Source organism: Fusarium pseudograminearum, chromosome 1 (genome assembly GCF_000303195.2).
Source record: "Fusarium pseudograminearum CS3096 chromosome 1, whole genome shotgun sequence".
Lineage (NCBI taxonomy): Eukaryota > Fungi > Ascomycota > Sordariomycetes > Hypocreales > Nectriaceae > Fusarium > Fusarium pseudograminearum.
The window spans coordinates 11,510,064-11,536,531 of record NC_031951.1 but is presented as its reverse complement, the minus strand read 5'-3'; the positions used below and the strand labels follow the sequence as shown (position 1 = coordinate 11,536,531).

The following is a 26,468-nucleotide window of genomic DNA, read 5'->3' as shown; positions in this document are numbered from 1 at the left end:
CCACTCTTAGGCTATACATACACTAAGAGTAAATGAATAAAAAAAACTACAATAATGTCAAACCAATATTCGATTTGCAATAATTACGGCTCAATAAACGATCAATCCGGCCATCTCCTAAGAGTTCAATATGACTCAGAATATCTACGACAATGCCGGATTCTTTACCAAATATTCCGCGCTTGACCGATCCATTGAGGGTCTTGATGGCGCACCAGAATGGCCGCGGTTGAGATCTTTGATCCCAAACCTCAAAGGCCTTGACGTTCTTGACCTTGGCTGTGGCTTCAGATGGTTTGCTCGCTGGGCAAGAAACACTGGAGCCAATTCGGTTCGAGCGATCGAGATTTCCACCAATATGCTAAGTCGCGCAAGAGCCATGACCAACGACACAAAGATTACCTATGAACAAGCCGACCTCAACAACGTCAGACTCTCGGAATATGGCACTGAAATCTACGATGTGGTGTTTAGCTCACTGACGCTTCACTACCTTGACAATTTACCCGGGCTCATTCGACAAGTGCAGACTGCTATCAAACCAGGAGGGACATTTGTCTTTTCGATCGAGCACCCCATTTACACAGCGCCTACCAACCCTGAGTTCATCACTGAATCGGTATCAGGACGAGAATATTGGCCACTTGATAGCTATCAGAAGGAAGGTCTTCGGGTGACAGATTGGCTAGCGGAAGGAGTTCAGAAACAGCACAGGACTGTAGCTAGTTATATTAACCTGTTTCTCAAGGCAGGGTTCCAGATAGCGGAATTTGATGAATGGTATCCCACGCCAGAAGAGATGGAAAAATGTGGTTGGCAACGAGTATTGGAAAGACCGGTTTATCTTTTGATTTTGGCTGTGAAGAACTGATTCATGCAGACGCAGAGCGTTGATCTTGGCTATATAAACATTCAAGTCAAGTCAACGAATGTCAAATTGCAGCATGTAAATACCGAAGTTGGATCTCCCAGACCGTGCAAAGTGGTTCAGCAAATTCTGATTTAATACCACAAGTTACAGTGCATCTAGTAATTAGCCATTGCCACTGCGTGCCCATGATAGTGTCGGCTAGCTGCACCTTTTCTTGACCAGGTCACAACACTCCCACGTCCAACCTCAAATACTTTGCCGACGCACGTTTATTATATTGACAACGGTCAAGCAGCAATAGATGATGCATGTCATAATAACTACGGTCATCCTTCCCGCATTACATTATCCCCCCCGCCTTCTCAGCAAACGCGCGGGAAATTGAAGCTCCACCCGAGTGTGATTCACAAACGGAAGCAATCACAACAACCACCACGGATCTCCCTCTAGGCAGCAACAGCACCAGCGCGACTCTCTAGAGATTCTCGTGATCTCCGGCGTGATCTTCTCAACTTTCCCCCTCTTCCATCTTCGTCTGCCTCTGCAGAGATGTTCGCTCACCTGCGCCCTGGCTTGGGAGAATCTTCCCATTCTGAACCAAACATGTTCTCGCACCTCCATTCAAACACGGCCGGCACCGTGCCCGCCAACAACGAGTCGCATCCGCATCTTCAGCTCCTCAACAATGAGCTTCCCAAGACGAAGCTCTCCGGGTCCGTCCCCATCTTCACCGCCGAAGTTCTGGAAGCGATCCCCGAGGACGAAAGGCCGTCCCAATTTGGTCTCCTCGCGCTGGACATTGCGCCTGAGCCCTCACATCTTCTCGATCCAACTGCGAAAATGAGAGCGCGCATCTTCTACAACGTTGCGGATCCAACGAGCACTTTCATCTGCGGAAGTCAAGGCTCCGGCAAGAGCCACACCCTCAGCACCATTCTCGAAAACTGTCTACTCCCGTGTCCCGCCAACCAGCTCCCTCGACCTCTGTGTGGGCTGGTTTTTCACTACGATACTTTCATCTCCGACACTGGAGGTATGCCGTGCGAGGCCGCTTACCTCTCGAGTCACGCGGGTGTGAATGTGCGAGTACTCTGTGCGCCTTCCAACTATTGGAACATAAAGGTGACTTTTACTTACCCCTCATTTTCAACACATTCACTGACTCATTTCACTTTCACAGCGAATCTACAGTGGTCTGCCGAATGTCGCCGTCCAGATGCTCCGAATCAATCAGTCGGACCTCAACACCCAGCGTATGCTTGATTTGATGGCTGTGAGCTCTGTCAAAGGAGGCGGCCTCCCTCTGTATCTTCACGTTGTCAGCCGCATTTTACGCGACATGCGCATCAAGCAACAAGCGAGTGGCTCCGCATTTGACTACGCAACTTTCAAGGCCCTGGTCAACCGCGAGGATCTGAAAGAGGGTCAGATGGTACCGCTACAGCAACGACTGGAAACTCTTGAGAGCTTCATGGTCCCGGGGCAAACCGCTGCCTCGAAGTTCAGAACCGCGGGCCAAGGAATTAGTTGGGCTCTCAAGGTAGGTCCCAATCACATTTTGGAGACATTGTACTCACAGATCAATCAGGCCGGCCAGCTCACCATTGTTGACCTTTCATGCCCCTGTGTCACTGCTGAAGCAGCCTGCTCCCTCTTCAACATCTGTCTGAGTCTCTTCTTGGAACAGAAGAGCACTGTCGGCCGTATCGTTGCTCTCGATGAGGCGCACAAATACATGACGGAGAGTTGCGACAGTCAAACCTTGACGGAATCTCTCCTCTCAGTCATCCGTCTTCAGCGCCACCTTGGAACGAGAGTCATTCTCTCCACGCAAGAGCCGACAATCTCACCCAAGCTCCTCGACCTGTGTTCCACTGTTATTGTGCACCGCTTCACGTCGCCCGCTTGGTTCAATGTCTTGCAGAAGCATCTAGCTGGTGTGGATTCACATGCATTTGATCTCATGGCGCACATCGTTGAATTGAAGACTGGCGAGGCACTCTTGTTCTGTCCCAGCGCTTTGGCCAGTGTATCTGAGAGACATGTTTCGGGGCAGGTCATCTTTCGCCGACTTGCCAACAGTCGTCTGAAAGTTCGTGTCAGGCAGAGAGTCACGGCGGATGGAGGCAAGAGTATTATGGCGAACTGATCAGTTGTCACGAATATGTTTTTGTTGGAGAAGAGAGGAGCGAGAGGGCATTGTGTGCCTCAGCTGGTTCATGGTCATGTTTGGCAATGTCTGTGAGATCATCACCAGAGTATCTTATCACCTGGATTGTTATCTAGCGTTATCGTTGTTCGATCGGCTGTCCGGATATAGCCTAAGCCTCATAGTGTTCGCCGACGTGGGGTAGCCTCAACATGGGTCGGGCCATCGCTTATCTTGGCAATGTCTTCTACCTATCGGGGTTTTATCAATTGAAACAAAAGTGCCTACCATTTCTAGTTCCAACAGCCTAAGGAACGTTTGCCTTCTCTAGACTAGCCTCCAAACTCCCGGACTTCGGGCTATCGGTGAGGATCGTCGAGGTACTGTCGCGGGGCATGGTGTCTGATAAGGTAGTGCAACCCAAATCCACCGGCTAAGCACATCGGCCAAGAATCTGTATGTCTTCCACGCCCTAGCTACCCCATATAAGAGATAAGACTTCTATACCACCCGAAATCCGTAAAGTGCAGACATGCGTTCATTGGGATCCTGGTATATCGGCCACGGAATCGGAGATAAGTGTCTATCATGCTTCGCCTATCAGTTTACTGAGGGTTGATTACTCTGGTCGTCGGTGTCGATAAGACTTATGAGTTATTTACTTGTAGCTGTATATATATCTATGAGAATGAATTAATATGACGGTGTCTAGAAAGTCAATTCATCAGCATCATAATCATCCACGATGAAACATTCCATCGCAAGCCTCGCCTTGAGCGTTGGCAGCTCATTTGCCTCTTCTCTTCCCATCCAGCTCGAGACTCGTGAACCACTCACATCTCACCTTGCCAATATCCATGTCAGGTTCAACAAGCCTACTCAGGGTTCCTTGTCCTTCACATATGGTCCTTGCGACACTGAGTCAATCTCGGAAGCTCACCACACCATCGCTGAGACAGATAGCAAGACTGTTTCTCGGTTGGCCTGGGTTATTCCTACCAACACAAATGATAATGGATGCATATCAGCATGGACAAACGACGAAGCCCTCGTGGGACGCAGTGAGCCACAAAAGCTTCATCGGATAAAACGAAGAGCGCCCCAAAAGCGTGGAAAGGGTAAGTCAATCCATTATGATTCTTTATCCCTGTACTAACATAAAGTCAGACTCGATCCTTATGACTGAGGGGAATGGCTTCGACGTCCTTGGTCCCTGGTTCGATGGTGTGACTCATCTCACCAAGACAGGAACCTCCTTCGTCGACGAAGGCGCTGCAAAGTCAAAGGAAATCGCCATTGTCGGTGCAGGAATGTCCGGACTGATGACTTACCTCGTCCTTTCGCAAGCTGGCATGACCAACATTAGCATCATTGAGGCTGGCCAGCGTCTCGGCGGTCGAGTGCACACAGAGTACCTGTCCGGTGGGCCCTTTGACTACTCTTACCAGGAGATGGGACCCATGCGATTTCCCTCAACTTACACGAGTCCTGAGACCAATGAGACGATGAACATTACGGATCATCAGTTGGTATTTCAGCTCGCTGACGAGATGAATAACCTCAACAAGCACGACAAGAACCTCAGTGTTGACTTCATTCCTTGGATTCAGGCTAGTCCTAATGGTCTCTCTTACAAGAATGAGTTCAAGCTTCCCAACGGTATGCCCCCAACGCTCGCCCAGATTGCCAAGAACGCTTCACTCGGCGCCCCATCCAGCCTTGGACCTGCAGAGAAAGATCTTCAGGCTAAGGTAGACACTTTCATGCCCGGGTCTGATTTTAGTACCCTTATGGCCAAGAACATGTTCAAGGCTCATAAGCAGTGGCTTGAGACTGGCTTGAATGGACTTGGAGGTGATCAATGGTCCGAGTACGCTTTCATGGTCAACTACCTCAAGGGAACCGCCAACAGCACGGATGTTCTGGGTGACTGGTCTGCTGCGACATTCTGGGATACGCTCTATGAAGGCTTGTATTTCTCGGCCGCGAGTTACAAGACTATCGATGGCGGTCTCAACAGACTACCTCTATCTTTCCACCCTCTTGTTGACGACATCACAACCATGGATCGTAAGATCGAACGTGTTCGATACGACGATTCTAATGACAAGGTCATACTCCAGTGGCGAAAGCAGTATAACGATACAGAATTCCAAGATTCTACCTTTGACTACGCCGTCATTGCTGTGCCATTCTCCATCGTCCGACGATGGCGTCTTCCTAGCCTTCCAGCAACCATCTCCAACGCCATCAAGGGTCTCAACTACGGATCCGCCTGCAAAGTGGCCCTTGAATTCTCAGAGCGATTCTGGGAACACTACGAGAACCCCATCATTGGAGGCTGCAGTACCACAAGCGATATTCCCGGCATTGGATCAATCTGCTATCCATCTTACAACATCAACGGAACTGGCCCTGCCACTATCCTTGCTAGTTATCAAAGCGGCGACATGGGTGTCCGATTGGCCAGTATGACTGAGGAGGAACATGTCCAGATGGTGTTTGATGCTATGGTTGATATCCACGGCGAGTTTATCAGGGAGCTGTACACTGGCAAGTTCAACAGAAGGTGCTGGGCATTGGACCCTCTTCAATCTGGTAGCTGGGCCAGTCCAACTGCGGGACAGCATCAGCTTTACATCCCCGAGTACTTCAAGACATACGACAAGGTAAGATCCTCATGACATGTCAACTGTTTCTGACTAACATTCCGCTACAGATGATCTTTGTGGGAGAGCACACATCTTACACTCACGCTTGGATCGCCTCTGCGCTGGACTCTGGAATTCGTGGCGCAGTCCAGCTCCTGCTAGGTATGAATTTACTCGCTGATGTCATGGCTGGTTGCTAACGATTTGACAGAACTTGGCCTTATTGATGAGGCTAAGCAAGCAGTTGACAAGTGGATGGCGAGGTGGATTGAAGTGGTACGTTTCTTTCTATTTCTTACGTTTCTCATTACTAACACTACTCGCTAGTAAATTCATTCAAGGGCAGAGTTGAAGGGTTGCATGATTTATGAGCCAACGCATTATGCATTCTTACCGATCCTAAAGTGCTGTCACTTAAATTCCGAGTTTGTACAACTACATATGGGTTTGTCTACATCTCGTGTTAACGACATCGAGAAGGTCTCTTGCTCAGCTAAACAATAATATATAGAGAATAAGATATAAATATTCTATCTTAAATTTAGTATCTTTAGCCCTTACTTCCTATCGTAGAAATCCTAAGCAGTATGCCTTATTCTATCCTCTTTACCTTACCTCAAGTCTATAATTGCCTTCACAGCCAACTAGTGATACAACAGGTCTTGTCTTCCACATATTGTTAATATCTGAAGGAGGAAATAGGGATCCTCCAATTGCAAAAACACCAGAGATAAAGTATATTCTTGCATCAGGATCTTCTGTTATCCCAGGCCTCAGGTGATGCCTTATACAAGATATAGATGTCCTGGGTGACATTAAATTCGTATTGGCATCTGCGTCCAATATGAAGACATGGCTCTCTCTTTGGCTTGGAACCCGAGATCCCGACCCCGAGCTCATATTCACGATACCGCCAGCTCCGGTTTTGGTCACGATCATGGCGGTGGCCTCTTCTTGGAAGAAACCCTCCTCTTGCGACTCTAGAACTTCAGGGGCAAAGTGAGGCACAGGATATCCCTTGGCTGTTAGGGAGGGTATTGCGAAGCCTGCGTCTACCAGTGTCACTGCATCCGCAAGCAAGCTGGCCCTGGCACTTGGTGACCACCAGACACAATGAAGGCGAATGTGCCATCCCGGAAAATGATGTGCGAGCGGCACTAACGTAGTTTCAATCTCCAAATCCAGTGCTTTCCAAGGTTTCCATGTGCATGTCAACCCTTGCACACTGCAATCCTTTACGGAGATGGTCTCAAGCCTAGTATCGCTTAGATTCCTGCCACGAGCTTGCCATGTCTGCCCGCCGTCAATGCTAATGGAAAGCGTACTGTCGGGTGCAGATTGACTCAGTGTGGTCCCTGATGGGACACTGAAGCCGAAAGACGAGGAGTAGGCAAACTTTGAGTATTTTGCGTTGTTTCCCTTATGTGGCCACGCTGTCATCTGCCCAGAAGACAGCAAGTAATGATGCTCAGGGGTGCTGTTGATAATTTGCCGCGGTGGCCATAGCAGCTGGCAAGTTTTAAGTGTCCCTGGACTTTGCTGAAGGGGATGTGGTAATTCTTGACATTGCCAGAACTCATGGTCCTTAGGCAACATCAGAGCAATGCAGCTCTTCAAACACCAATAAACAGACTGGGGCGAGTTATAATTCTCGGCAAGATACATGTTGGGGTAGGTGAATCCAATGTTTAGAATGCCATCCGAGTTGAACATGTCTCCATGACGCGTCCACCAACGTAGATGGCGTAAAAGCATCCCTTTAAGAGTACCGATGCTATCCATAGGCGGAGGTAGGTTAACTCCCGCGACTGCTGCAGCGCTCCAGAACGCGGCAAAGGCAAACCGATATGTCTGACTGCGGCCAAAAGGAATTGCAGCCCCTGATCAATTTCATATTAGTTGGGTAGGGGATAGAACCTGATAGCACTCACCATCAACGTCGAAATATCTCCAATAGTGTAAGGAAAACTGTTTTGCCTGTTCTCTATATTTTTCTACACGCTCTTGGTCCCCCTCGACGAACCGAACATATAGAAGTTGCAAAAACTGAATTGCAAAGCTACCAGAGTAATAGTCAGCCTGTTTTCTATCTTCGGCCCAAAGTCCATCGCTTGACCACCCGCCGCCAATATTGAAGCTATCCAATAAAGCAAGATCCATCTTCATGACGTCGTCTACCTCGCTTCTTGGAACTCCAAAAACTTGTATCAACGTCATGTTGACAAACAGGCGAAACCAGCGCCAATTGTTTGGAGGCATGTCTTTTTTATTGATTTGTCTCAACCATCTGACCAGGTCCGCCTTTGTCTTGTCACTCATTCTGGATAGGAAAGCGTCAGGCGACGACAGTATGGCAATGCAAATCGACTCGGTCTCTACCATTCTCTGGTCAAAATCACCCATGTCGCCCCAATACTCGTCACCGTCAACATCAACTCCAGCCGCTAGACCTTGGCACCACCGGTCCAAGGTGGCTGCATCGTCGAGGATCGCAGAGACTCCCAGCAGAGGTCTACAAAAGCCCTCAATTTGGGCCGCGACGTCGTCGAACCCGGCGCAAGAAGCCGGGTGAATCTTGACGCGTGCGCCGAGACGGGAGCGGTAGCGCTCGATAGGCGATATGAGGGCTTTCACGGCCACGACGAGATCCGCACGTGTGTGCAAAGGATTGTCTGTGAACCCTTTTAAGCCAGTCATGTTGATGAGGGCAACTCGAAACACTATGCTGATTAGGGCGGCTTGCGATGGAAGAGAAGACACAAATTCTGAGTCGAGTCAATTCGAGGCAGTAAGGACTAGCTAGACCTATGTACGTAAATATAGAAAACCGTGCCATTTAATCATCCACTTTAGATGATCAAGCGGGGGCTGCTCGGAGCTCGGAGCAGTTGACGGAGCGTACAACTCCGGCGTTTCGCTCGGGGTGGAGCGTTGGTACAGACCAAGGATTGCAGATCCTAAACATCCTAGGAGAACAGATTGTGACTTTCCATACCAAGTCTATACTTGGTGATGGATGCGCATATTTCGGGCTTCGGCCTATTGATTGGGGATTAGGGCAATGCTCCTCCGAATTGTGCAGAGTATAGTGTTTGTCTCCAGCGACAGCCTCGATTTACCGTGTATATGTAGATGGGGATGGCTATCAATAAGCAACCAGTTAGTGGCTAACAAACTATTCCTAAGAATACATCTAAAGGACAAAGCCAACTTCCCGCTATTCTCGCCCCTCATTTGCTTGGCTATTCTATCAGTTTCTCCTTCAAAATGACTTTTGAAATCACTCCTTGCTCTCAAGAGCGCATGCCTGCGGGGGCCGATATGGAAGACTGCCATGTCATCTCCGGGTCAAGCAAGTCGACAAAAGTTTTGCACGACACTCCTTTATCCCCAGCGGCCGAGATGAAGGCCACTACATACCCCAAAACGACAATTGGTCAAGATTTATCAGAGCTTTTCGCTGAAAACGTGGTCGCAAAGCTTTACAGAACTGCCATCGAACACGCCATTGAATCCAATGACAGCAGAGCACGGGACCTTGACTTCATCCCCGACGCATATCCAGAGGAGGTCCCTCAAGACGGCCCCGAAGCAGGTCGCTATGTACCAAGGGAACCCGACTTTTGGACTTCGGGCTTTTTTCCCGGTTCTCTTTATTGTTTACTTGAGCGATTGGTTCGATACCCGAAGAGTATTCAATTGTCGCCTCGACTTTCCAGCTCCGGAGACTCGGTGGACATTGCCCAGATCCGGTCTGATGTGCAGTCATTATGTCGCTCATGGGCTAAGCCACTCCACGCCATGGCAAGTAGGCAAGATACACATGATCTGGGATTTATGATCATGCCGGCCTTGCAAAGGGACTGGGAACTCACTGGCAATACCAAGAGCTTGGACTCCATACTGCAAGCAGCAGATAGCTTGTCTTCCAGATTTGTCCCTTCAGCCGGCGCTATTCGAAGTTGGGATGAGCGCATACAGAAAAACATTCAGATTACATGCCAGAAAACTAATTGCATTCTGATAATCGATAGCATGTGCAACATGGATCTCTTGTACTATGCCGCGGGTCACTCTCGCAACGGCGAGAGTTTACGTGAAATTGCCACTGCCCACGCCACCACTCTCCTCCGAACGCACCTCCGACCAGAGCCCCCAGTCGTAGCATCTGAAGGTGCCTATCGTGGCCAGTGGTACTCTACATACCATGTCGCCAATCTCGATCCCAAAACCGGTCTCATCAAACAGCATTTCACCGCGCAGGGCTATTCTGACACATCCACCTGGGCTCGTGGCCAGGCATGGGGCATACTCGGCTACGCACAAACATACATGTGGACAAAGGACAGGAAGTTCCTTCAGGCCTCATGTGGCCTAGCAGAGTATTTTCTCTACCAGCTAGAGACCAGTCCCGGCTGTGTGGAGATGAAAGCTGGTCAAGGCATGGTCGACGATTCCACCGGCCGGCACCGTCGTGGACGTTATGTACCACTATGGGACTTTGATGCCCCCATAGAGGATGCGGCTAACCCGACGAGGGACTCCTCTGCTGGGGCAATCGCTGCTAACGGAATGCTGGTCTTGTCTCAAGGCTTGGCCGGCCTTGGCTATGACCATCTCTCCACCAGATTCCGAACCGCCTCTTTGGATATTATGAGGGATCTTGTCAATTTTGCGCTAGCGCCCGAGAAGGCTCAACTTGTGCGAGGCGCAGATGGTCAAGTTGAGGTTAGGGATGTTTCCCCAGGCCATACATTTGCGGGTTTGTTAAAGTATGGGACAGCTAATAACAACGAGAATGCCCTCAGGAGGTATGCAAATCATGGTTTGGTCTATGGCGACTATTATCTCATGGAATATGGAAATAGATTGTTAAGCATGGGTCTTGAATAGACTTTTAGAAAGTGGTAATAAGACAGATTTAAAATAGATTCTCTTATTCTAAACTTTCAGTTCTAAAAAAAGTTATTTTAAATTGCCGTCTTCTCTTTCAGTATGTTATATTTCGTTGTAGAGTTTATTGCTCTTGTTAACCTAGACCAGAAAATAACTTCCGGCGATTGCATGTCTCATGGATAATAAATATAAGACGATGTGAATCTGGGTCGCGTGTGACCTATTGCATTGCTAGACAATTAAGAATTGACATTTCAACTACTTGCAGACAATGATGTCTGGGGTAGGTATCTCACGCATCAAACATTTGCAGGGGTGACATTCCCTTTACCCTCAGTTTCAGTTTGCACTATGCTTTTCTCTCTTTAGTGTTCCCCACCCCCAAAATCACTAGCCTCGGACGCCGGAGTAATCTCTGGTCATAACCCCTCTTCGGACAAGTCACCACTCCGAACTCTGATCTCAGCATTCTCAACTTGTACATGACCTAGGACTGATACTCAGCGCAATTGGCTAGGGCTGGACAGTGCAAAGGATAATAAAACTGCCCTGGACTACGAAAGAGCTTGTTAAGCAGCCAAGACCAGGCATCGACCGGACGGCGGAGTAAATTGCAAAAGACGTTCGCATACGCCCAGCTTCTGATCTATTCAAGCTCCGTCTATGACGATATCCCTGGAGTATGACCAGTCCCAACCCAGGTCACGACCAGCAGGAGTTTGGGGGAGATAACCCGGGAGCCGGAGGAGTTGCATGGTAAGGTTTTCCTTTGTTGATGTCTCGTCTCAAGTCCTGCCGAATCGCGAAGTATGTGAGCTGTAGGGTATGGTACCATTCCGCTGACACCGCCAATTTCAACAGTAATGGTTGTCGTAAGGCTAAACTTCGCTGCTCTAGAGACCGTCCAACATGTTCTCACTGTATTAAGATTGGTGCGTCAAGATATAACTTTCTATATGTTGATAGTTTTATTGACAACTGCGTCAAGAGCAGGAATGTGTGTATGAAACCAGGAGAGCAAAACCAGGTATCAAAGCAGGCGCTATCGAAAATATCCAGAGGCGTCTAGGTGTGTATCAGCTTCGAATTCTCCCAATTTGCCCACTAACATGTTGTCCAAGATACCATCGAGCAGCGCTTGAATCAGGAGCCTTTGAGCTCATCGGCTAGCACCACACGAGACGACTGGCCAGGTGTCGCTGCCGACAGGTTCGACAGTCCTGCAGAAAGTGTTCTCGCCTTACTAGCCAATGAGCTTCCCAAGCTTATTGCGTCTTCTAAACGGAATGCCGGAAGTTCCCAGGCTTCCACGCGAGGTTCTAGCAAAAGGCGTCGCTTGAATAACACAACTAACAGTGAGGGATCTCAATTTACTGGAAGTGATCCGCCTTTGCCGTCATTTGAAGCACTTGAGTCCTACATTGATACCTACTTCACTCATGTCCATCCCTGGATACCCATGCTTAACCAAGATCGGTTTCGCCAACGCGTTGAAGATCCCATAGAATCACCAAAGCTCATGGTTATACTTCAGGCAATTGTCATTGTAGCATCTAGATACCTACCTGATCAACTTGGGCTGAAAGCGATATGGCCAGTGGAAAAAATACGAGAGTGGACTATCTTGAGATCGATGGAAAGCAACACACTGGAAGGTTTGCAGGCCTTGATTATTATAGCTTTCAACGATGTGAGGAGAAAATCTCTGATCCAAGTCCCGGCGCTAACGACGTTTAGATTGGGAATGGAGATGCTGACCGCGCCTGGGCCCTCATTGCATCGCTGAGCCGAACAGTCGAGTTCCTCCAACTCACCATGGACCCCGAGAACGAAGTAGCCCAGCCCATTTGTAGGCCATTCTCATACCTGGGACCAGCCAAGGATTGGGCCGACCAAGAGGAAAGGCGCCGCGTCTTCTGGAATGTTTTCCTACTTGATAGGTTTTGCTCCATTTCCATGGGCTGGAATACGAGTCTGACCTCTATCGATGTTCACCAACGACTCCCATGTGATGGTATTCTGTGGCGCAAACAAGAGCCGGTTCAGACGCCTTATCTCGGCATCTGGGATAAATCGACGGGGGGCTTGGGGAATATGGCAGCAAGTCGCTCTCGTCGCGACATTGAGACGCCTGACCACGTAGATCGGCGAGCTCAGATTGAGCCTGACCCGAATGAAAGCGATGTGTCGCAGATTGGAGCCTTTGCTTACAGCGTGGAGGCCACTGAGTCAATGAGCAGAGTCACGACTTACTTCCTACAGCATCGTTTCAACCCCAACGACCCAGATGCAGTCAACTCCTGGCTTGCGCGATTTAAAGAGCTTGATCTGCGTCTTGTTCAGTGGAAGATGTTCTTACCCAAGAAGTGGAATTCTGGCCTTCTAAGACGGGCCTCACAAATGGACCCCAACCTCACACTAGCCCACGTTATCCATAATGTATCTACAATTCTACTTCACCAAATCATCGCATGGCCTCCACCTTCATGGCCGTTTAGAAAACGGTTGCCTAGCGTCTGGAGCGCCGATACATGTTGCTCTGCTGGTGTCGAGATATCAACAATTGCTCGCAAGTATCTGGAAAATACGCCAGATTCACTGCCTATTACTAGTCCATTTGCATTCTGTCTCTATATAGCGGCGAGGATGTTGCTCATCCATTGGAAGAGTGACCCTTCGAATGGTCACTTGAATGATTTCGAATCAATGACACAGAGCTTGGACGAGATGTCTAGACGCTGGAATGGCTCAAGGAAAGAAGGGCAGCCGATGGACCTGGCTTTTAAATATGCCACCAAGCTAAAGGCAATGTATAGGCGTTGCCAGGAGGATCAAAGCTTTACGATCATTGTGTCAGACTATACTCAGGACATGGAGTGTCGAACTTGGGACCATATGCCAGCAAGTGCGACTGAGAGAGGAAAGGCCCAACAGTGGCCCAATGCATCAGATCTGCAAGACCCCTGGCAGGCTCAGTTATTGGCGAACAGCACCACATCTTACCCTCTAGGTTCGTCGCCAGTCCCATATCAAGAGGCGGGTAGAAATCAGGGCTCCATGGGCAGCACTGGCTCTGGCGACTTAGATGATGCTACTGGGATGGTTTCCAAGCAACTCATGCCAATGGAAGAGTATTTCATGGATATGGATCGTATCATTGCCTTTAATGACGGAAGTCTCTTTATGTCTGGTATGGAAAATGGAGCTTGGTGAGTTAGCAAGTTATATACTAGAATAAGTATAAGTTATAATAATATACAGTTACCAATTAAATTATCTATTTTATGCTCTTACCTTAGAATAATAATTAATAACCTAATTATCCAACAAGTATTAATAAGACAGTCCAGCTTGTTTTATTCTAATCCGACTAGCACATATCCATAGAATAGCCTACGCTGTCCGGGAGAAAGAAGTTATTACTGAATATATCACCTAGCATCTCAGGACCTTGGTTCCACCATATAGGCTCAACTCTCAACTCCCAACTGCTACCCGTAGGCATTCTATCCACAGAATTCTCTTTCAACACAATATTGGAACTCGTTGACGGCTGATGCGTGGTTGTGGAAATTCTGGGACCCGAGAACTCTGATGAGGGAACAGAAGCGTTCTGAGCGTCTGAGACTGGTGGTGTCTCCATCACCCCGTCCGCGGTAGATTGCCCTTCCTGCACACCTGAGCCTGGTACGTCATCGTTGCTTGCGGCGTAGATACGGATGCGAGTTGAAAGTTCCGCAGGCTTATCAGTGACCTGACCGTCAGTCGAGTAAGCTACATCTGGTGTAGATCCCAAATCACACCGTGGCAGAGCTACTGATCGACAGTGTGTAAGTCTTTGAGCATGGAAGAACTGTCGTTCCATGTCGTCGTGCTAGGTTTTGGCTTGTCAATGAACGTTCTTGACAGCGAAGAAGCAGGGTTAACTCACGAGTGGTTGTAAAGTCATCCAGTATCTCCCGAGCTCGCCCGTGATTTGGAGATTTGTTTTATTGCGGTCATACCACGCTTGGTCAAGTGAGCCAATAGCAAGGCACCGACGCAGTTGGACGGCAGCGCACACATAGGCACTGTACCCAACAATAGGCCATAGCTTCGAAACAGATGCTCTCGACGATAAATACTGCTCGGCCATGTTGGTTATTCTCAAAGAATGCTCATAAGCCTGTTCGGCCGCGTGCTGTAGCATTGGCTGCGAGAAGCGCGGCGTCTCTGTGCGGCAAGACAGAGCAGGAACTACAGAAGAGTACAGATACACAAGGCATAGTTCATAGATACTCCTGAGAGAAAGCACACGGGTCAACTCGGCGGGTGGCGCCATCATTGGGTCACAAGTCAAGACATTCTGCTTCCAGCTGCCTAGGTGGCTGGGGAGATCCTGCAGTCTTTGGTCCAGGGAGCAGTATTTTGAGGCCCATTCTGACTGACTGCCCTGATGCCCGTGAATCAATTTTACAAACTGCTGTACTTCCCACCTAATACTAGATGAGATGGATCCTGGAATAAGTACTAGGATCGACTTACCATAGCCCTTGGACCATGATCAAGACAGAGTTGAAACTTAGTTCAGCGCTTTCCCCAGTCGACACAAGAGTTCCAGTCTTGTCTAAATAATAGGGGGGTCCTTTGCTTGTGTCATCGTTGTCGGCGGGGAGTTGTCGGCCCTCGATACTGGCCCAGCAGTCGATGTAGAACCTTGAATTCTCCAAGCTAGCGCATTTAGTAAGCCAGCATGCCCAGAAGCACTTTAATCCCAGCTTCTTCTCGGGTGTTAAGTCGAGCATGGTGTTGCCAGGGTGGACGCGATCGAAATGCAGCAGTCGTGAAGCCCGGTAAGCAATGGCAGCAGAGGACGTTAGTCTTGACGCTTATAAAACACAGTGAAATATTGGGCGGTACCTGTATGCATGTTTGTTCTCGTGGCACGCGCTTTAGCGAACCAGAAGAGTGCCAAAACCTGACATGCCTGTACAAGCTCCAGGCATGGTTCATCGGCTCTCATCAGAGCTTGTTGGCTTGCCTCCTCTGCCCATCGTTGGCCGATGACCTGCCAGTCGGCTAGAGAAACCTCGGTGATGCCAACCTCGCCCTGGAAGACACCTCCCGGAACAGAATGGAGGAACCTAGGCCCAGAGGTAAACATGGTGCCACGAAGTGAAACGGATGTTGACCTACAAGGACGCGAAAGCAAACGTTGCAAGAATAACATAACGACAAGAATTCCCTGCCTTGTAACCCTCGATAAGATCATCTTTTCGGAAGAGCAGATGAGCCTGATAGTGCCGTTCGAAGTAGATCTCAAACAAGAATAGAGCTACTTCCATTGGCACTTGGGCACCTGCAAGGCTCTCTTGGTCTAGAGTTGTCTGGCTGGCGGGGAAGCCCGTGCTGGCCGTAAGAGCCGGCTCCTCCGGTCGGTCATAAGTTCTCGGCCTGGATAGATCTTGATCATGATTCAATGGCCTGGGATGAGTAACCGGCGTGGCAGCTATCGTTCTCTGGGATTCTGAATTTGGGTCCCGCCAAACAGCCGTCTCTCCCGGGGGAGGAGGGAGCGAGGCTTGGGTACGTGACGCCGGCTCGTTGGCATCTGGATGTGAGCTTCTCTGCTGGGCCCGCTGAAGGGCGAGACGCTTCCGGTCTGGTGGCGACGGGTAGCAGCATGTGGTCTGGAGTCGTTGACAGCGACGACATTCGGGCCGCTCACGAGTGCACCTGAGCTGTGGGGATCGTTAGCATTAGTCGAGGCCGGCAGTTAGGACGGCAATGCCAAGGGAAAACCGAGGATCAGACTTTCTGCTTGCGACAGCGTAGACATGCCACAGCTGGGGGCTCCTGCTGTTGATCCATTGACCTCCAAGGCCGATAGAATTCAGTCGGGCGTCGGCGGTGTAAGATGTTCGGCCCAGCCGTTTGTGCGATGTGGAACAGGAACGATATGCTCAATACACGTGAGAGAGACCCCTGTCAAGAAAGTAAAGAAATGGTGATGGATAAATGAGGGAAGAGAAGCCTAGAACAGCAGACGAGGGGAAAGCAGGAATATCGGACAATAAAGTTCGGGCCGTGCGAATGTTCGGCCCGATGGTCTGGATCATCCGAGCTTCAGATTCAGTCTACTAAATGCGACACTAGCGGTGGCTGGCCAGAGACCTGGGGATCCAGGGGGCTGTTAATTAGAGATTCTGGGGCCCCGGACAAATGATAGGCCCCCGATCCCGCCTTATGACTGTGTCGGGAGAGTTTCTTGACATTTCAGGTTTAAATAAGCAGCTTGCCAGAGTTCGTGACTTCCCTATCTTGCTGGTCTCATCGATCTCAGCAACAACCGAGACCTACTAACCGACCAATCTATCTCACTTGCACTACCTGGCTGTTTGTTGGGCAGCATGGAAAAAGACGGCAACGACGCGATGGGCAAGGCCCACAACGTCGAAGACGCTGCGGTTCCCGGCGGCGGCGTACTTCTCTACGAGGAAAATGGCCGAGCCTGTAACTTGCCTGTCCCGTCCTCCGACCCCAATGATCCCCTCAACTTTGGGGTCTGGCGACAGCGACTCGTCCTGGCGGCTGTCTGCATGTACGGCATCGCGGGCTTCGGTGTGATCCAGTCCACTCCGCTCATCTTTGGGAATCTCATTAGCGAATACAAGATGCAGACTCGCGGTGTAAGTCGACAAGGTCCTTTCCAAGAACCATCTGTGACACTGGCTGACATGATAGAAAAACTCAGACGTTCGACCCGGCTCGCATTGCAGACCTTTCGAGTTATCCATCCCTTTGCATGGGCTTGGGGAACTTTTTCTTTGTTCCCTTATCTATGGCCCTGGGCCGACGGCCTGCCTTCATTCTAAGTAATGCCATTCTGGTAGCGTCTATCATCTGGGCCGCAAAGTCGCAGTCTTTCGAGTCACATCTTGGCGCTCGATGCCTGCAAGGACTCACCGCAGGCGTATCCGATTGTCTTGTATGTGCTCTCCTTCTTTTCTCTCTATCTCTCTTGTAGGAGGTGTCTATAGCGGCACATGGCTCTAATTAATCGAACATGATTGGAGCTAACGTGCTGGAAGCTACCCATCATCGTCTTGGACATGTCTTTCCTCTACAAGCGTAGTGCGCGCCTTGTGGCATACTGGGCTATAACCGCTATCGGCTCCTCGATTCTACTGGTACCCGTACCGTTCATTCTTCAGCACGCCGGCAATAACTGGAGGCTAAACTATTGGTTCTGGCTGGCCTTTGCCATGTTCTCCTTGATCGTGGTTGTGTTCTGCGTGCCTGAAACCCTCTTCGCCCGCCGTGCCGCCGAACTTGACGGCAGGGTTCACGCCACCGACGCATATGGAACTCACCGAGTCTTTGCTACAGCTGAGGCTGCTCGGAATGCTGGCTTCGATATCGACAGTGCCCAATCGGACGAAGTGCCCAAGGATATATCCTATATGCGCCAGCTTGCGGCCTTTACCGTTCAGCCGTCTCCCTTTGCACGCTTTGCAGGAGCGTACAAGGACATTTTCTTCTCTATCCTGGTACCGGGTACTCTCTGGGCGCTACTCTTTAACAGCTTTGTCTTTGGTGGTCTCGTCGTGCTAAGTCTCACGTACGCCCAGCGTCTCGAGATGCCGCCATGGCATTTTTCTCCGTCTGCAGTCGGGACGATTCAAATCGCAGCCGCCATCGGAGCAACGTTCGGACTAGCTTACGGACATGTGGCGGAGCCCGTAAGCCGTTATTTGACCCGTCGCAACCATGGCATCCGTGAACCTGAGCATGTTCTGCCCAATTTCATCCTACCCACGATAATCTGCTTCGTAGGCATGATAATCTACGGCGTTGTTGGTTCAAGTCCCCAGAACTATAGCTGGGTTGGGCTATATGCTGGCTTCGCACTCTTCTACTTTGGCTTTTGTGCTATTTCAGCCGTGACGGGTGTTTGGCTAGGCGAGCTGCTTCCGCACATGTCAGGCCCTGCGATTGTCATGACATGCGGAGGGAGAAACGCCCTCTCGTTCGGTTACAGTCACTCATTTAATTCTTGGATGAGCGGAATGGGCTTTAGAGACACCTACATTCTGTTTGGTGGTATTCTTTGTGTCCTGGGATTTCTTGCTATACCTTTGTATTTTTTCAACATGCGTATCCGTAAAGTCATGCAGTATATTCCGTTTCTCCGCGCTCATTGAGACGCGTCAACACATGAATTATATTTGAGTTTGGAAGCATTAGCTAAAGCGTTTCGTCGTCTGTGGCAGATAGTGTTTTGCAGGTGGGTGAGATAATGTTAGCTAGCACCTAGGGAAGCTGATCACGATAAGGAGGGGAGTAGCAGAAGAATATTTCTTTCCACAACCACCGAATCCAATTATGTATGAGAAGAATGTGCTCACATCACTACTTCGGTGATCGTTGTCTTTCAGAAAAGTAGTGACCCATAGGCAAGCGAATGGAGAACTACACTGCAAAGCCCAAACTGAAAGCCCCCCGTACCCTATCTTCCTGAGATTATTCAATTCAATTACTAGAGAAGAACCTGCATGGTACCATTGTAATGACGATCTAGCTCTAGGCTGTAAATGGCTTAGGGCATACAGAACCAATTCCTTACACTTAAAGGCCCTTACATATTTCCCGCTGCACTCCACGACATCATCTATCTTTACTGGGAGCAAGAAGCTGGCCGCCTAAACTCCCCAATCCCAGAGAACATCCTTTTGCCCATGCACTTATGACTACTTCATCACCGTCTTGGAGGAATATGAGGGCATCGTCCGCTCCCTGATTCGCAGGTTTCTTTCCGCCTTCAGTCAACTCAAACAAGCACCCCAAGGTTCGAGAAGATGGCTTGTCATTCTGTAGGTGAGATAAGAAGATTAGGAATGCGAGCAGGAAGAGTCTCGAGGGTATCACATACAGGAGACGATATTGTGCCGGTTCCAAAAAGGTCACCCGTGCGCAGGCCACAACCAGAAGATGCGAGATGTGCAAGCATCTGACCGGGCGACCAGCGAAGATGACGGAGGTTTGAACGTGAAGTCATGATGGGTGCTGAGTTTTTAGACTTGGGTCCTACGGATGTTAGGTTCTTTCAGTCGTAGTCCTGGGATAGCTATATACTCACTAAAGACGGATACCTCCAGTTCCAGATCCCACGTGGATCTTTCGTCCTTATGGCGTAGATGCCTCGCACCAGTTAAGCCTCCATCACGAAGGTCTGTGACCGATGAAACACATCGCGCCCCCTCAAGGGCGTCAAGAGTGACGACCCATGGCGAGATGCTGGTAGCGAAGGATTTGCCATTGAACGGTCCTAGAGGGGTCATTTCCGTAAACTGAATGTCTCTCGCTGACCAGTCGTTCAGTACGACAAATCCAAAGATGTAATCGTCGGTTTCATCGGCATTGATGTAGGCGTTACGTGGTACCGGCTGAGATACAAAAACGCCCAACTCGGCCTCGTAGTCCATCCACTTGCTGGGTTGGAACGAGACTGACGAATCCCGGGGGTTCTCGATAATTCCCTGCGGTCGATAAATAGGCTCACCGCTGGTCACAACAGACGAGGCTCTGCCGTTGTACCCCAGAGGTATAGCGTAATGGCTCGGGGGTGTCGAAGCTCCGACTAGGTTACTGCACTAAGTCAAAGTTAGATTATCTGAACGACAGTAGCAGATTTGTCAAGGCCGTAAACTGGCGCTTACGTTTTCGACGTGAACATCCGAACACATAAAATCTGTGAATGCTTGGATTTCGAATGGCAGATGCATGGTAGCATCCGCCATGGGAACAAAGATACGTTCAGTCCTCGAGGCATTATCAAACAAGGGCGACATCTCGTCACTCAGCCAGCCAATGAGTGTATTACGAAAGGCCCTCCTGGTCACGGCACGCAGGCTCGCAAACTTGCTGAGATCTCCATCCTGAAACACAGGGGCTCCGCTGAGATTCTTCAACATGTTGAAGCACGCATCATCCAAGAGCGTTCGCTCAAGGCTAGACAGGTCAATGATGAAGTCGCCAATAGCTACCCCAGCGCGTCTCTCAACCTACCAGGCAATAGTGTTAACCCCGGACAGCGTCGCATGTGACCCTCCCTGGACTTACCTCTTGTGGTGTTGTGAATATTCCAAAGGGAATATTACTTAGAGGAAAGGGGCTATTCGGCAAGACTTCAATCGGCCAGGACGCCATCTCTCGTGATTGTTGATGGGTCGTGGTGATAATATCGTTTATGTTACCGAAGTGGTAACCCTAGTTTTGGTCTATCGATTTGACGCAACAGCTTTGGTCTCGGAATGCACAAGTTCATACAAGCGAACGCTAGTGGCAGCATATTCCCTTAAAGTGCGCTCAGTTGGTTTATTATATGTCTTGGGTTCGCATGAAACACTAAACACCGAGATCATCCAAGTTACAAACCGGGGTTCGATTTTGACAAGTCCCAAGGTTGAAGATCACACAGTACAAGCACATAACACGAATAGCTGGAGACACGGCCCGATTTTATCTTCCATCTATAACATCCCCCATTGACGTGATCCGGGCATGGTTGATTCGGTCTGAGCGGAGCTCGGTCAAGCTCCCGTTCGGGCCGAATGTAAATACCGATATTCAATTGCCGAGGGCGATTTGCCCATATTCCATGTTTCGGGGGAGCCAACTGCAACAGCTGAACATAAACTTAACTGGTCCTACTGGTCTCTTCTGTCCTGTCCTTCATTACTGTACATCGATAATTCAATCCAACAAGACACCATGACCACTACGGACCACTTCCAGAGAACTACATTGCCGCAGCCACAACGATTCATCACGACGCATGATGAGGCTGGCAGAGCCGTCTACCTTGGTCAAATAACTGAAAATGTGTCATTCTGGCCTGTCGGTCCTAAGATGGACCCTGCGGGCTTCGGTTTAGGATATGCTACAAGCTCGATGCCTGTCCGACTGGCAGACGACGAGGACCTCGCCGATTTCGTCCACCTTCACCAAGATCGCAAGAAGAGCGGCCTTGTCAAACAGAACGGTTCCGTCCTCCGCTATGTTGACTATCCACCACTGGCATCATCACCAATGCATCGGACTGTGAGCTGCGATTTTGCGGTTGTCCTTGTCGGTGAAATGGAGTGCCTGCTGGATTCTGGCGAGAGCAGGATTCTCAAGGCAGGTGATACGCTGGTGCAGAGAGGCACCATGCATCAGTGGATCAATCATGAACAGACCTGGGCGCGGATGCTATATGTCCTGCTGGATGCGACTCCGGTAGTTAAAGGTGGCAAGTTGCTTAGCGAGGAGCTTGGTGGTATGGAAGGTGTTCCCGGCTCCCACTGAAGAGTTATATAGGCAGCACATATGGATGTATAAGATAGTATAATTTATACCTCATTCTTAATATCAATACATTTATAACTGGGAATAAAAATAAAATAATATATATAATTGTACAGGGCCTTTTATACCATGAACGACCAGCCGCATGTCATTCCAAAAGGCCTTACCGTGGCAGTGCAAGTCCAGCCTTTTCATGCTCGGCAGAGAGGTAAATATACACTAATAGACTTAGAGTCGGAGCTGCGAATTCGGCTCATGCACCCTTTAACAAACGTGATAACCAGCTCCGCGAAGTCACGGCTGGACTTGCAGGCTGTGCTACAACAGAGAATCGAGTAAACGAATTCTTCGCGAGAGCTTCGTGAACTTCTTTATAAGCATCATAGCCGTATAGCCATGGCTGGACTTCAGGACAGGTCCAACGACTAGGAAAGGGTGCTTTGAGTTCATTTTGTCCCAGCTGAGACAAGAATATCTCGTCGCGTTTCACTTGCTCGGGTCCGTCGAGCATATGGAATGACTCCCGCTGTATCAAGGTAGGTTGTTAGCATACACCCTCTACGTTTGGATGCGACGGGGGAAACAAGTTTCTGAACACACGTACCTGCTTAAATGTTTCTCTCACAATCGCCTCTCCACGATTCTTACGCATCTTCTCATAGAGCTTCAAAGCTTCGGGAATTTGGTTACGAGCCTCAACAGCGCCTAGTAAGAGTCCCAACACTGCGCCGTCCTCGATCGCTGAGTTTGCGCCTTGTGCTAGATACGGGAGCATAGGATGACAGGCATCCCCACTAGTAATCAATTAGATACTTTCGTTTTCTGGGCTTCATAGAAATAGATGATATACATAAAGACAAAGTTGAATCGGTCGTTGATCCAGTGTTGCATTTTGTCGTCTAAAGAGAGTTGGTCAGCTTAGAACTAACACCTAGTGCTTCCAAGTAGTGAACTCACGATGCATTAGCTTCCATCTGTCAACTTCAGTCACAAGGTCAAGAAAGCGAAGTAAGATTGGATCCCAGCCTTCAAACAGGGCTTTCATCTGGTCAACCGATCCAGGAAGCCTACTGGCTCCTGGTGGGAGATCGTCTGGAACAAGCAAGACAATGTTGTACATATTGCCGCCTCGGAGAGAGTAACCCACAGCATGTGCCCCAGGTCCAATCCAGAAATGGCACGAACAGTGCTTGACCCAGTCTATCAACTCGGGATCTTTGATGTCATCTAAATTGAGAACAACTCTGTACGCCAGATCTCCCGTCGGCTTGGGCATATCTTTGGTGCCGAGAAAAGCACTGCGACATCGCGACCACAAGCCGTCGGCAGCGATAATTAGGTCAGCCTTTGCCTCTGTTCCATCCTGTGTAGTGATTTTAGGAGTATTAAAGTCGATGTCTGTGACCTTTTGTGACAACTTAAGCTTGGCACCTAGCTCTTGTGCTCGTTCTAGCAGGGATAATTGGAGATCGACTCGGTGGACGTCAACGAAGGGCGCGCCGTATTGTTTTCGAATCTTCTTGTCAAAGTCTTCTTCCAAAGCTAGGAGCTGACCTGAGTAGCGGTGGACAGCGAGGTAGGTGGGCTCGGCAACGGAATCCCAGAACCTTTGGGGCAGGTTCCACTGGCGCAGCAGACGAGACGCGTTAGGTGTGACTTGTAATCCAGCACCGACCTTTGAGGAAGAAGATGTTAGAAGATGTTAGTTGTACAGATATTAAGCGGTTAAAGCTTACCTCTTGAAGTACAGTCGCAGACTCGAATATGGTGACTTGATGTCCCGACAGTGAACACGACACAGCTGCAGCAAGACCGCTAAGCCCAGCCCCTACGATGACGATATCCAGTGGGACAGGGCTCCTCGGGTGGGTAAAGTCGGACTTGCTAGGATCGTTCATCTCGGCTGATTCGACAAACAGCGTTGTGTGAAACTCTTGAGTTCCTGTGTAGCAAAAACTATCTTTAGACCAAGGCTGGGCAACTTGGTAAATGTATACTGCGAAAAGTTCAAAACATTTCTTGAAATGGAGCAGGCTCAATGTCTACCATTTCAAGGCCATAGTCTAGACCAGCGCTGGAAACCCCAACATGCTTTGCGGCGTATCAAGTTGTCGCCGGATCTGAATCTGGGATCTGGGGGTGATCCGATACCCCGGTCCATACTCGCCAAACTGTCCCGAGTGTGTTCGGGAATTCCGAGTATTTCGTCGTTGATCCACCACCATGTCCCGGGACTACCTAATTTTGAAGATCCCGACCTCGGCTATAGCAGTCGGATCCTGACTTGTCTTGAAAGGGTCAAGCGCCGAACAGGAAGAGAAGTAACAAAAGTCCTATAGATGTAGTCGTCTGCAATCACAGCGATCAAAATAACCAGCCCTTTGATCATCAACTCAACGTCACAATGAGTCCCAAAGGTCCTTATCGTCTCATGACTGTCAACACAGCACCAGAACGGGCCAAGCGCGTCATTGCTGCCATGGTCGAGAACCTGAAAGAAAGCTATACAATTGATTATGTCGTCAACTCAGAAAGTAAGTCACACATAACTGCCTTCTTGAAGATAGACTCATAACCATTTCGGGTCAGGAATTGAAGATGTTCGCGCTCTGGTGGAGGAGTACCGTCCTGATGTCTTGGTATGTTGACAGCGTCCAAGCAGACGATTTCCAGTACTCACACTTTCTAGTTTACGGCTTCGATGTGGACTGAAGAACAGAGTAGGGAAGTGGAGGAAACGGCAAGAAATATTATTCCCGAAATCAAGTTTCATGCAATTCCATATGGTCTCCAGGTGGCGAAAGGTCCCGACGCTATTGTTGAATATCTCACTGAGAAGGTACCAGCGTTACTGGAAGCTTGAATGAATAGATCTAGATGCACGGACATCAGGGTATCACAATAATGGTAGATAGAAACATAAGAGACGTAATAATTAGATTACCTATGCTACTTGGTTCGCAACTCCTAGACCGCTTATGTTTCCACCTCAATAACTGCATGGTCCTTCTTGGTAGCATCATCGCTTTTGACTTGACAGGTGAGTAGACGGTTTGTATCGATGTTCCATCCTCGGATACTCTTATTAGATTATTCATGGTGAATTGATGGAAAACGTCCGAGTGACAATAGCAACGCAAGTATGGGATAACTAGAAACACACTCCTTTTCTACTTATGTCGTCTTTTATTCTCCTCATGACCCATACGTTGTTGTGATATTCATTATGACATTAAGATGCCAATCCGAATCAACTGGCTCCATTCTGCCTAGAACGTCCCCTGGTAATCTGTACACCAAGTCCAACGTGGCATTATCTCCTTTCTGTATACCACTGTCAAAACAACCATATCATTTCTCTTCTTCAATAAGATTCATTCTTGAAAGTGCTGACTAAAGTGCCAATATGAGGCAGAATCTCCACGGAAAACTCATCTCCATCGCTGATTGTCACCTTGGGTTAACGTCCAACGCTTACCCCAGCAGGTGTACCGGTAAGAATAACTGTTCCAGGCAGGAGTGTCGTACCTTGAGACAGGAAGCTTACCAAGGTCGGAATATCGAAAATGAGGTTATTATTACAGGAACGTTAGATGAATTCGTTAAGAAGCAACAAGCGATCGGAACTTACTGGACACCGCAGTCCTGCAGGACTTGATCCTTCTTCAAACCACGGATATGGAACATGAAAGGATCAGGCACAAGATCCTTGGAAACTAAAACCGGACCTAGTGGACATGAGCCGTCAAAGCCTTTCGAGAAACACCATTGAGACTGGCCAAATTGGCTGGTGCGGCTGGAGATATCGTTCGCGGGCGTGTAGCCCAGAACATACTCCATCGCTTCCTCTTTGGTTACGTTTTTGGCTGCCCTGCCTATGACCACAGCTAGCTCGGCCTCGTAGTCGCCGCAGTCATCAATCTGTGTCAGTTTAGGCAGAGGGGTGAGGGGTTCCCTATTGAGGTGCTAGGCTTTCTACCAGGATGGGTCAAAATGATACTCATAGTACACTTTTCGTTGGTTCAACTTGCAGGAAAAGGGTAGGTACTGTTGGAATATCCAGACCAACTTCTGCGGCATGACTCTTGTACTTTGGGCGCGATGTTTAGTTCACTGTACATCAAGGCATTGGTTCTCCATCTTACATTTAGCCCATGCATCTGATGGTGCCAATCGCGCTACTGTCTAATGGCGAAAGAATACGGCTTACAACAGCTGTTTCTTCCGTCTTCTGGCCTGGATTTAAGACAGAGAGACCAGAAAAGACATGGACCTTGACATCGCGACTCTGACGAAGTGCAACGCCAATGTCAAGACAATCTTCTGCGGATTGACCGATAAGAACCTTTGCAGGTTCTATGGGTGAAATGAAACGCACGAGACCTATAAATTGTGTCAGAACGGTTGGGTTGGTGAATATGAGTGAACTAGGTCGTTTATACGTGAAAACTGTCGTAATGCCATGGCTACAAGCGAAAGGTTTAGTTGGAAACGAGTAGATAACAACCAATCTGCTTTCTTATTCTCAGTGGGAAACATTTCATTTTCTTATCTTTACTCCGTCATTCTAATC

The 26,468-nt window shown here is 49.1% G+C and overlaps 13 protein-coding genes across 13 annotated transcripts, besides 1 other annotated feature; 8 read left to right on the top strand and 5 right to left on the bottom strand.

Moving 5' to 3' along the window:
• Nucleotides 1-130: 130 nt before the first annotated feature.
• Nucleotides 131-871, top strand: FPSE_00674 (uncharacterized protein; the record flags this gene model as incomplete). Its single annotated transcript, XM_009253794.1, has 1 exon — nucleotides 131-871. One exon carries the CDS (start codon nucleotides 131-133, stop codon nucleotides 869-871), a length of 741 nt encoding a protein of 246 aa, XP_009252069.1.
• Nucleotides 872-1,474: 603 nt separating this feature from the next.
• Nucleotides 1,475-3,020, top strand: FPSE_00675 (uncharacterized protein; the record flags this gene model as incomplete). Its single annotated transcript, XM_009253795.1, has 3 exons — nucleotides 1,475-1,993; nucleotides 2,052-2,411; nucleotides 2,460-3,020. 3 exons carry the CDS (start codon nucleotides 1,475-1,477, stop codon nucleotides 3,018-3,020), a joined length of 1,440 nt encoding a protein of 479 aa, XP_009252070.1.
• A 745-nt stretch (nucleotides 3,021-3,765) lies between these two features.
• On the top strand, nucleotides 3,766-6,042 carry FPSE_00676 (uncharacterized protein; the record flags this gene model as incomplete). The annotated part of the gene is made up of 5 exons (XM_009253796.1): nucleotides 3,766-4,138; nucleotides 4,188-5,689; nucleotides 5,740-5,833; nucleotides 5,883-5,947; nucleotides 6,013-6,042. 5 exons carry the CDS (start codon nucleotides 3,766-3,768, stop codon nucleotides 6,040-6,042), a joined length of 2,064 nt encoding a protein of 687 aa, XP_009252071.1.
• Nucleotides 6,043-6,160: 118 nt separating this feature from the next.
• Nucleotides 6,161-8,368, bottom strand: FPSE_00677 (uncharacterized protein; the record flags this gene model as incomplete). The annotated part of the gene is made up of 4 exons (XM_009253797.1): nucleotides 6,161-6,164; nucleotides 6,287-6,293; nucleotides 6,583-7,551; nucleotides 7,603-8,368. 4 exons carry the CDS (start codon nucleotides 8,366-8,368, stop codon nucleotides 6,161-6,163), a joined length of 1,746 nt encoding a protein of 581 aa, XP_009252072.1.
• Nucleotides 8,369-8,938: 570 nt separating this feature from the next.
• FPSE_00678 (uncharacterized protein) lies at nucleotides 8,939-10,564 on the top strand (the record flags this gene model as incomplete). Its single annotated transcript, XM_009253798.1, has 1 exon — nucleotides 8,939-10,564. The coding sequence occupies one exon, from the start codon at nucleotides 8,939-8,941 to the stop codon at nucleotides 10,562-10,564; it is 1,626 nt and encodes a 541-aa protein (XP_009252073.1).
• A 685-nt stretch (nucleotides 10,565-11,249) lies between these two features.
• Nucleotides 11,250-13,871, top strand: FPSE_00679 (uncharacterized protein; the record flags this gene model as incomplete). Its single annotated transcript, XM_009253799.1, has 6 exons — nucleotides 11,250-11,323; nucleotides 11,534-11,564; nucleotides 11,627-11,636; nucleotides 11,689-12,257; nucleotides 12,305-13,776; nucleotides 13,829-13,871. The coding sequence occupies 6 exons, from the start codon at nucleotides 11,250-11,252 to the stop codon at nucleotides 13,869-13,871; spliced, it is 2,199 nt and encodes a 732-aa protein (XP_009252074.1).
• A 66-nt stretch (nucleotides 13,872-13,937) lies between these two features.
• On the bottom strand, nucleotides 13,938-15,351 carry FPSE_00680 (uncharacterized protein; the record flags this gene model as incomplete). The annotated part of the gene is made up of 3 exons (XM_009253800.1): nucleotides 13,938-14,420; nucleotides 14,499-15,042; nucleotides 15,092-15,351. 3 exons carry the CDS (start codon nucleotides 15,349-15,351, stop codon nucleotides 13,938-13,940), a joined length of 1,287 nt encoding a protein of 428 aa, XP_009252075.1.
• Nucleotides 15,352-16,956: 1,605 nt separating this feature from the next.
• FPSE_00681 (uncharacterized protein) lies at nucleotides 16,957-18,750 on the top strand (the record flags this gene model as incomplete). Its single annotated transcript, XM_009253801.1, has 3 exons — nucleotides 16,957-17,235; nucleotides 17,301-17,534; nucleotides 17,638-18,750. The coding sequence occupies 3 exons, from the start codon at nucleotides 16,957-16,959 to the stop codon at nucleotides 18,748-18,750; spliced, it is 1,626 nt and encodes a 541-aa protein (XP_009252076.1).
• Nucleotides 18,751-19,213: 463 nt separating this feature from the next.
• FPSE_00682 (uncharacterized protein) lies at nucleotides 19,214-20,755 on the bottom strand (the record flags this gene model as incomplete). Its single annotated transcript, XM_009253802.1, has 5 exons — nucleotides 19,214-19,417; nucleotides 19,479-19,633; nucleotides 19,686-20,199; nucleotides 20,266-20,610; nucleotides 20,669-20,755. 5 exons carry the CDS (start codon nucleotides 20,753-20,755, stop codon nucleotides 19,214-19,216), a joined length of 1,305 nt encoding a protein of 434 aa, XP_009252077.1.
• Nucleotides 20,756-21,319: 564 nt separating this feature from the next.
• FPSE_00683 (uncharacterized protein) lies at nucleotides 21,320-21,895 on the top strand (the record flags this gene model as incomplete). The annotated part of the gene is made up of 1 exon (XM_009253803.1): nucleotides 21,320-21,895. One exon carries the CDS (start codon nucleotides 21,320-21,322, stop codon nucleotides 21,893-21,895), a length of 576 nt encoding a protein of 191 aa, XP_009252078.1.
• An 83-nt stretch (nucleotides 21,896-21,978) lies between these two features.
• Nucleotides 21,979-22,005: a repeat region.
• A 143-nt stretch (nucleotides 22,006-22,148) lies between these two features.
• FPSE_00684 (uncharacterized protein) lies at nucleotides 22,149-23,793 on the bottom strand (the record flags this gene model as incomplete). Its single annotated transcript, XM_009253804.1, has 5 exons — nucleotides 22,149-22,421; nucleotides 22,500-22,689; nucleotides 22,746-22,794; nucleotides 22,853-23,570; nucleotides 23,632-23,793. 5 exons carry the CDS (start codon nucleotides 23,791-23,793, stop codon nucleotides 22,149-22,151), a joined length of 1,392 nt encoding a protein of 463 aa, XP_009252079.1.
• A 506-nt stretch (nucleotides 23,794-24,299) lies between these two features.
• Nucleotides 24,300-24,758, top strand: FPSE_00685 (uncharacterized protein; the record flags this gene model as incomplete). Its single annotated transcript, XM_009253805.1, has 3 exons — nucleotides 24,300-24,429; nucleotides 24,485-24,534; nucleotides 24,585-24,758. 3 exons carry the CDS (start codon nucleotides 24,300-24,302, stop codon nucleotides 24,756-24,758), a joined length of 354 nt encoding a protein of 117 aa, XP_009252080.1.
• Nucleotides 24,759-25,522: 764 nt separating this feature from the next.
• On the bottom strand, nucleotides 25,523-26,359 carry FPSE_00686 (uncharacterized protein; the record flags this gene model as incomplete). Its single annotated transcript, XM_009253806.1, has 3 exons — nucleotides 25,523-25,816; nucleotides 26,106-26,278; nucleotides 26,338-26,359. 3 exons carry the CDS (start codon nucleotides 26,357-26,359, stop codon nucleotides 25,523-25,525), a joined length of 489 nt encoding a protein of 162 aa, XP_009252081.1.
• Between the last annotated feature and the right edge of the window lie 109 nt (nucleotides 26,360-26,468).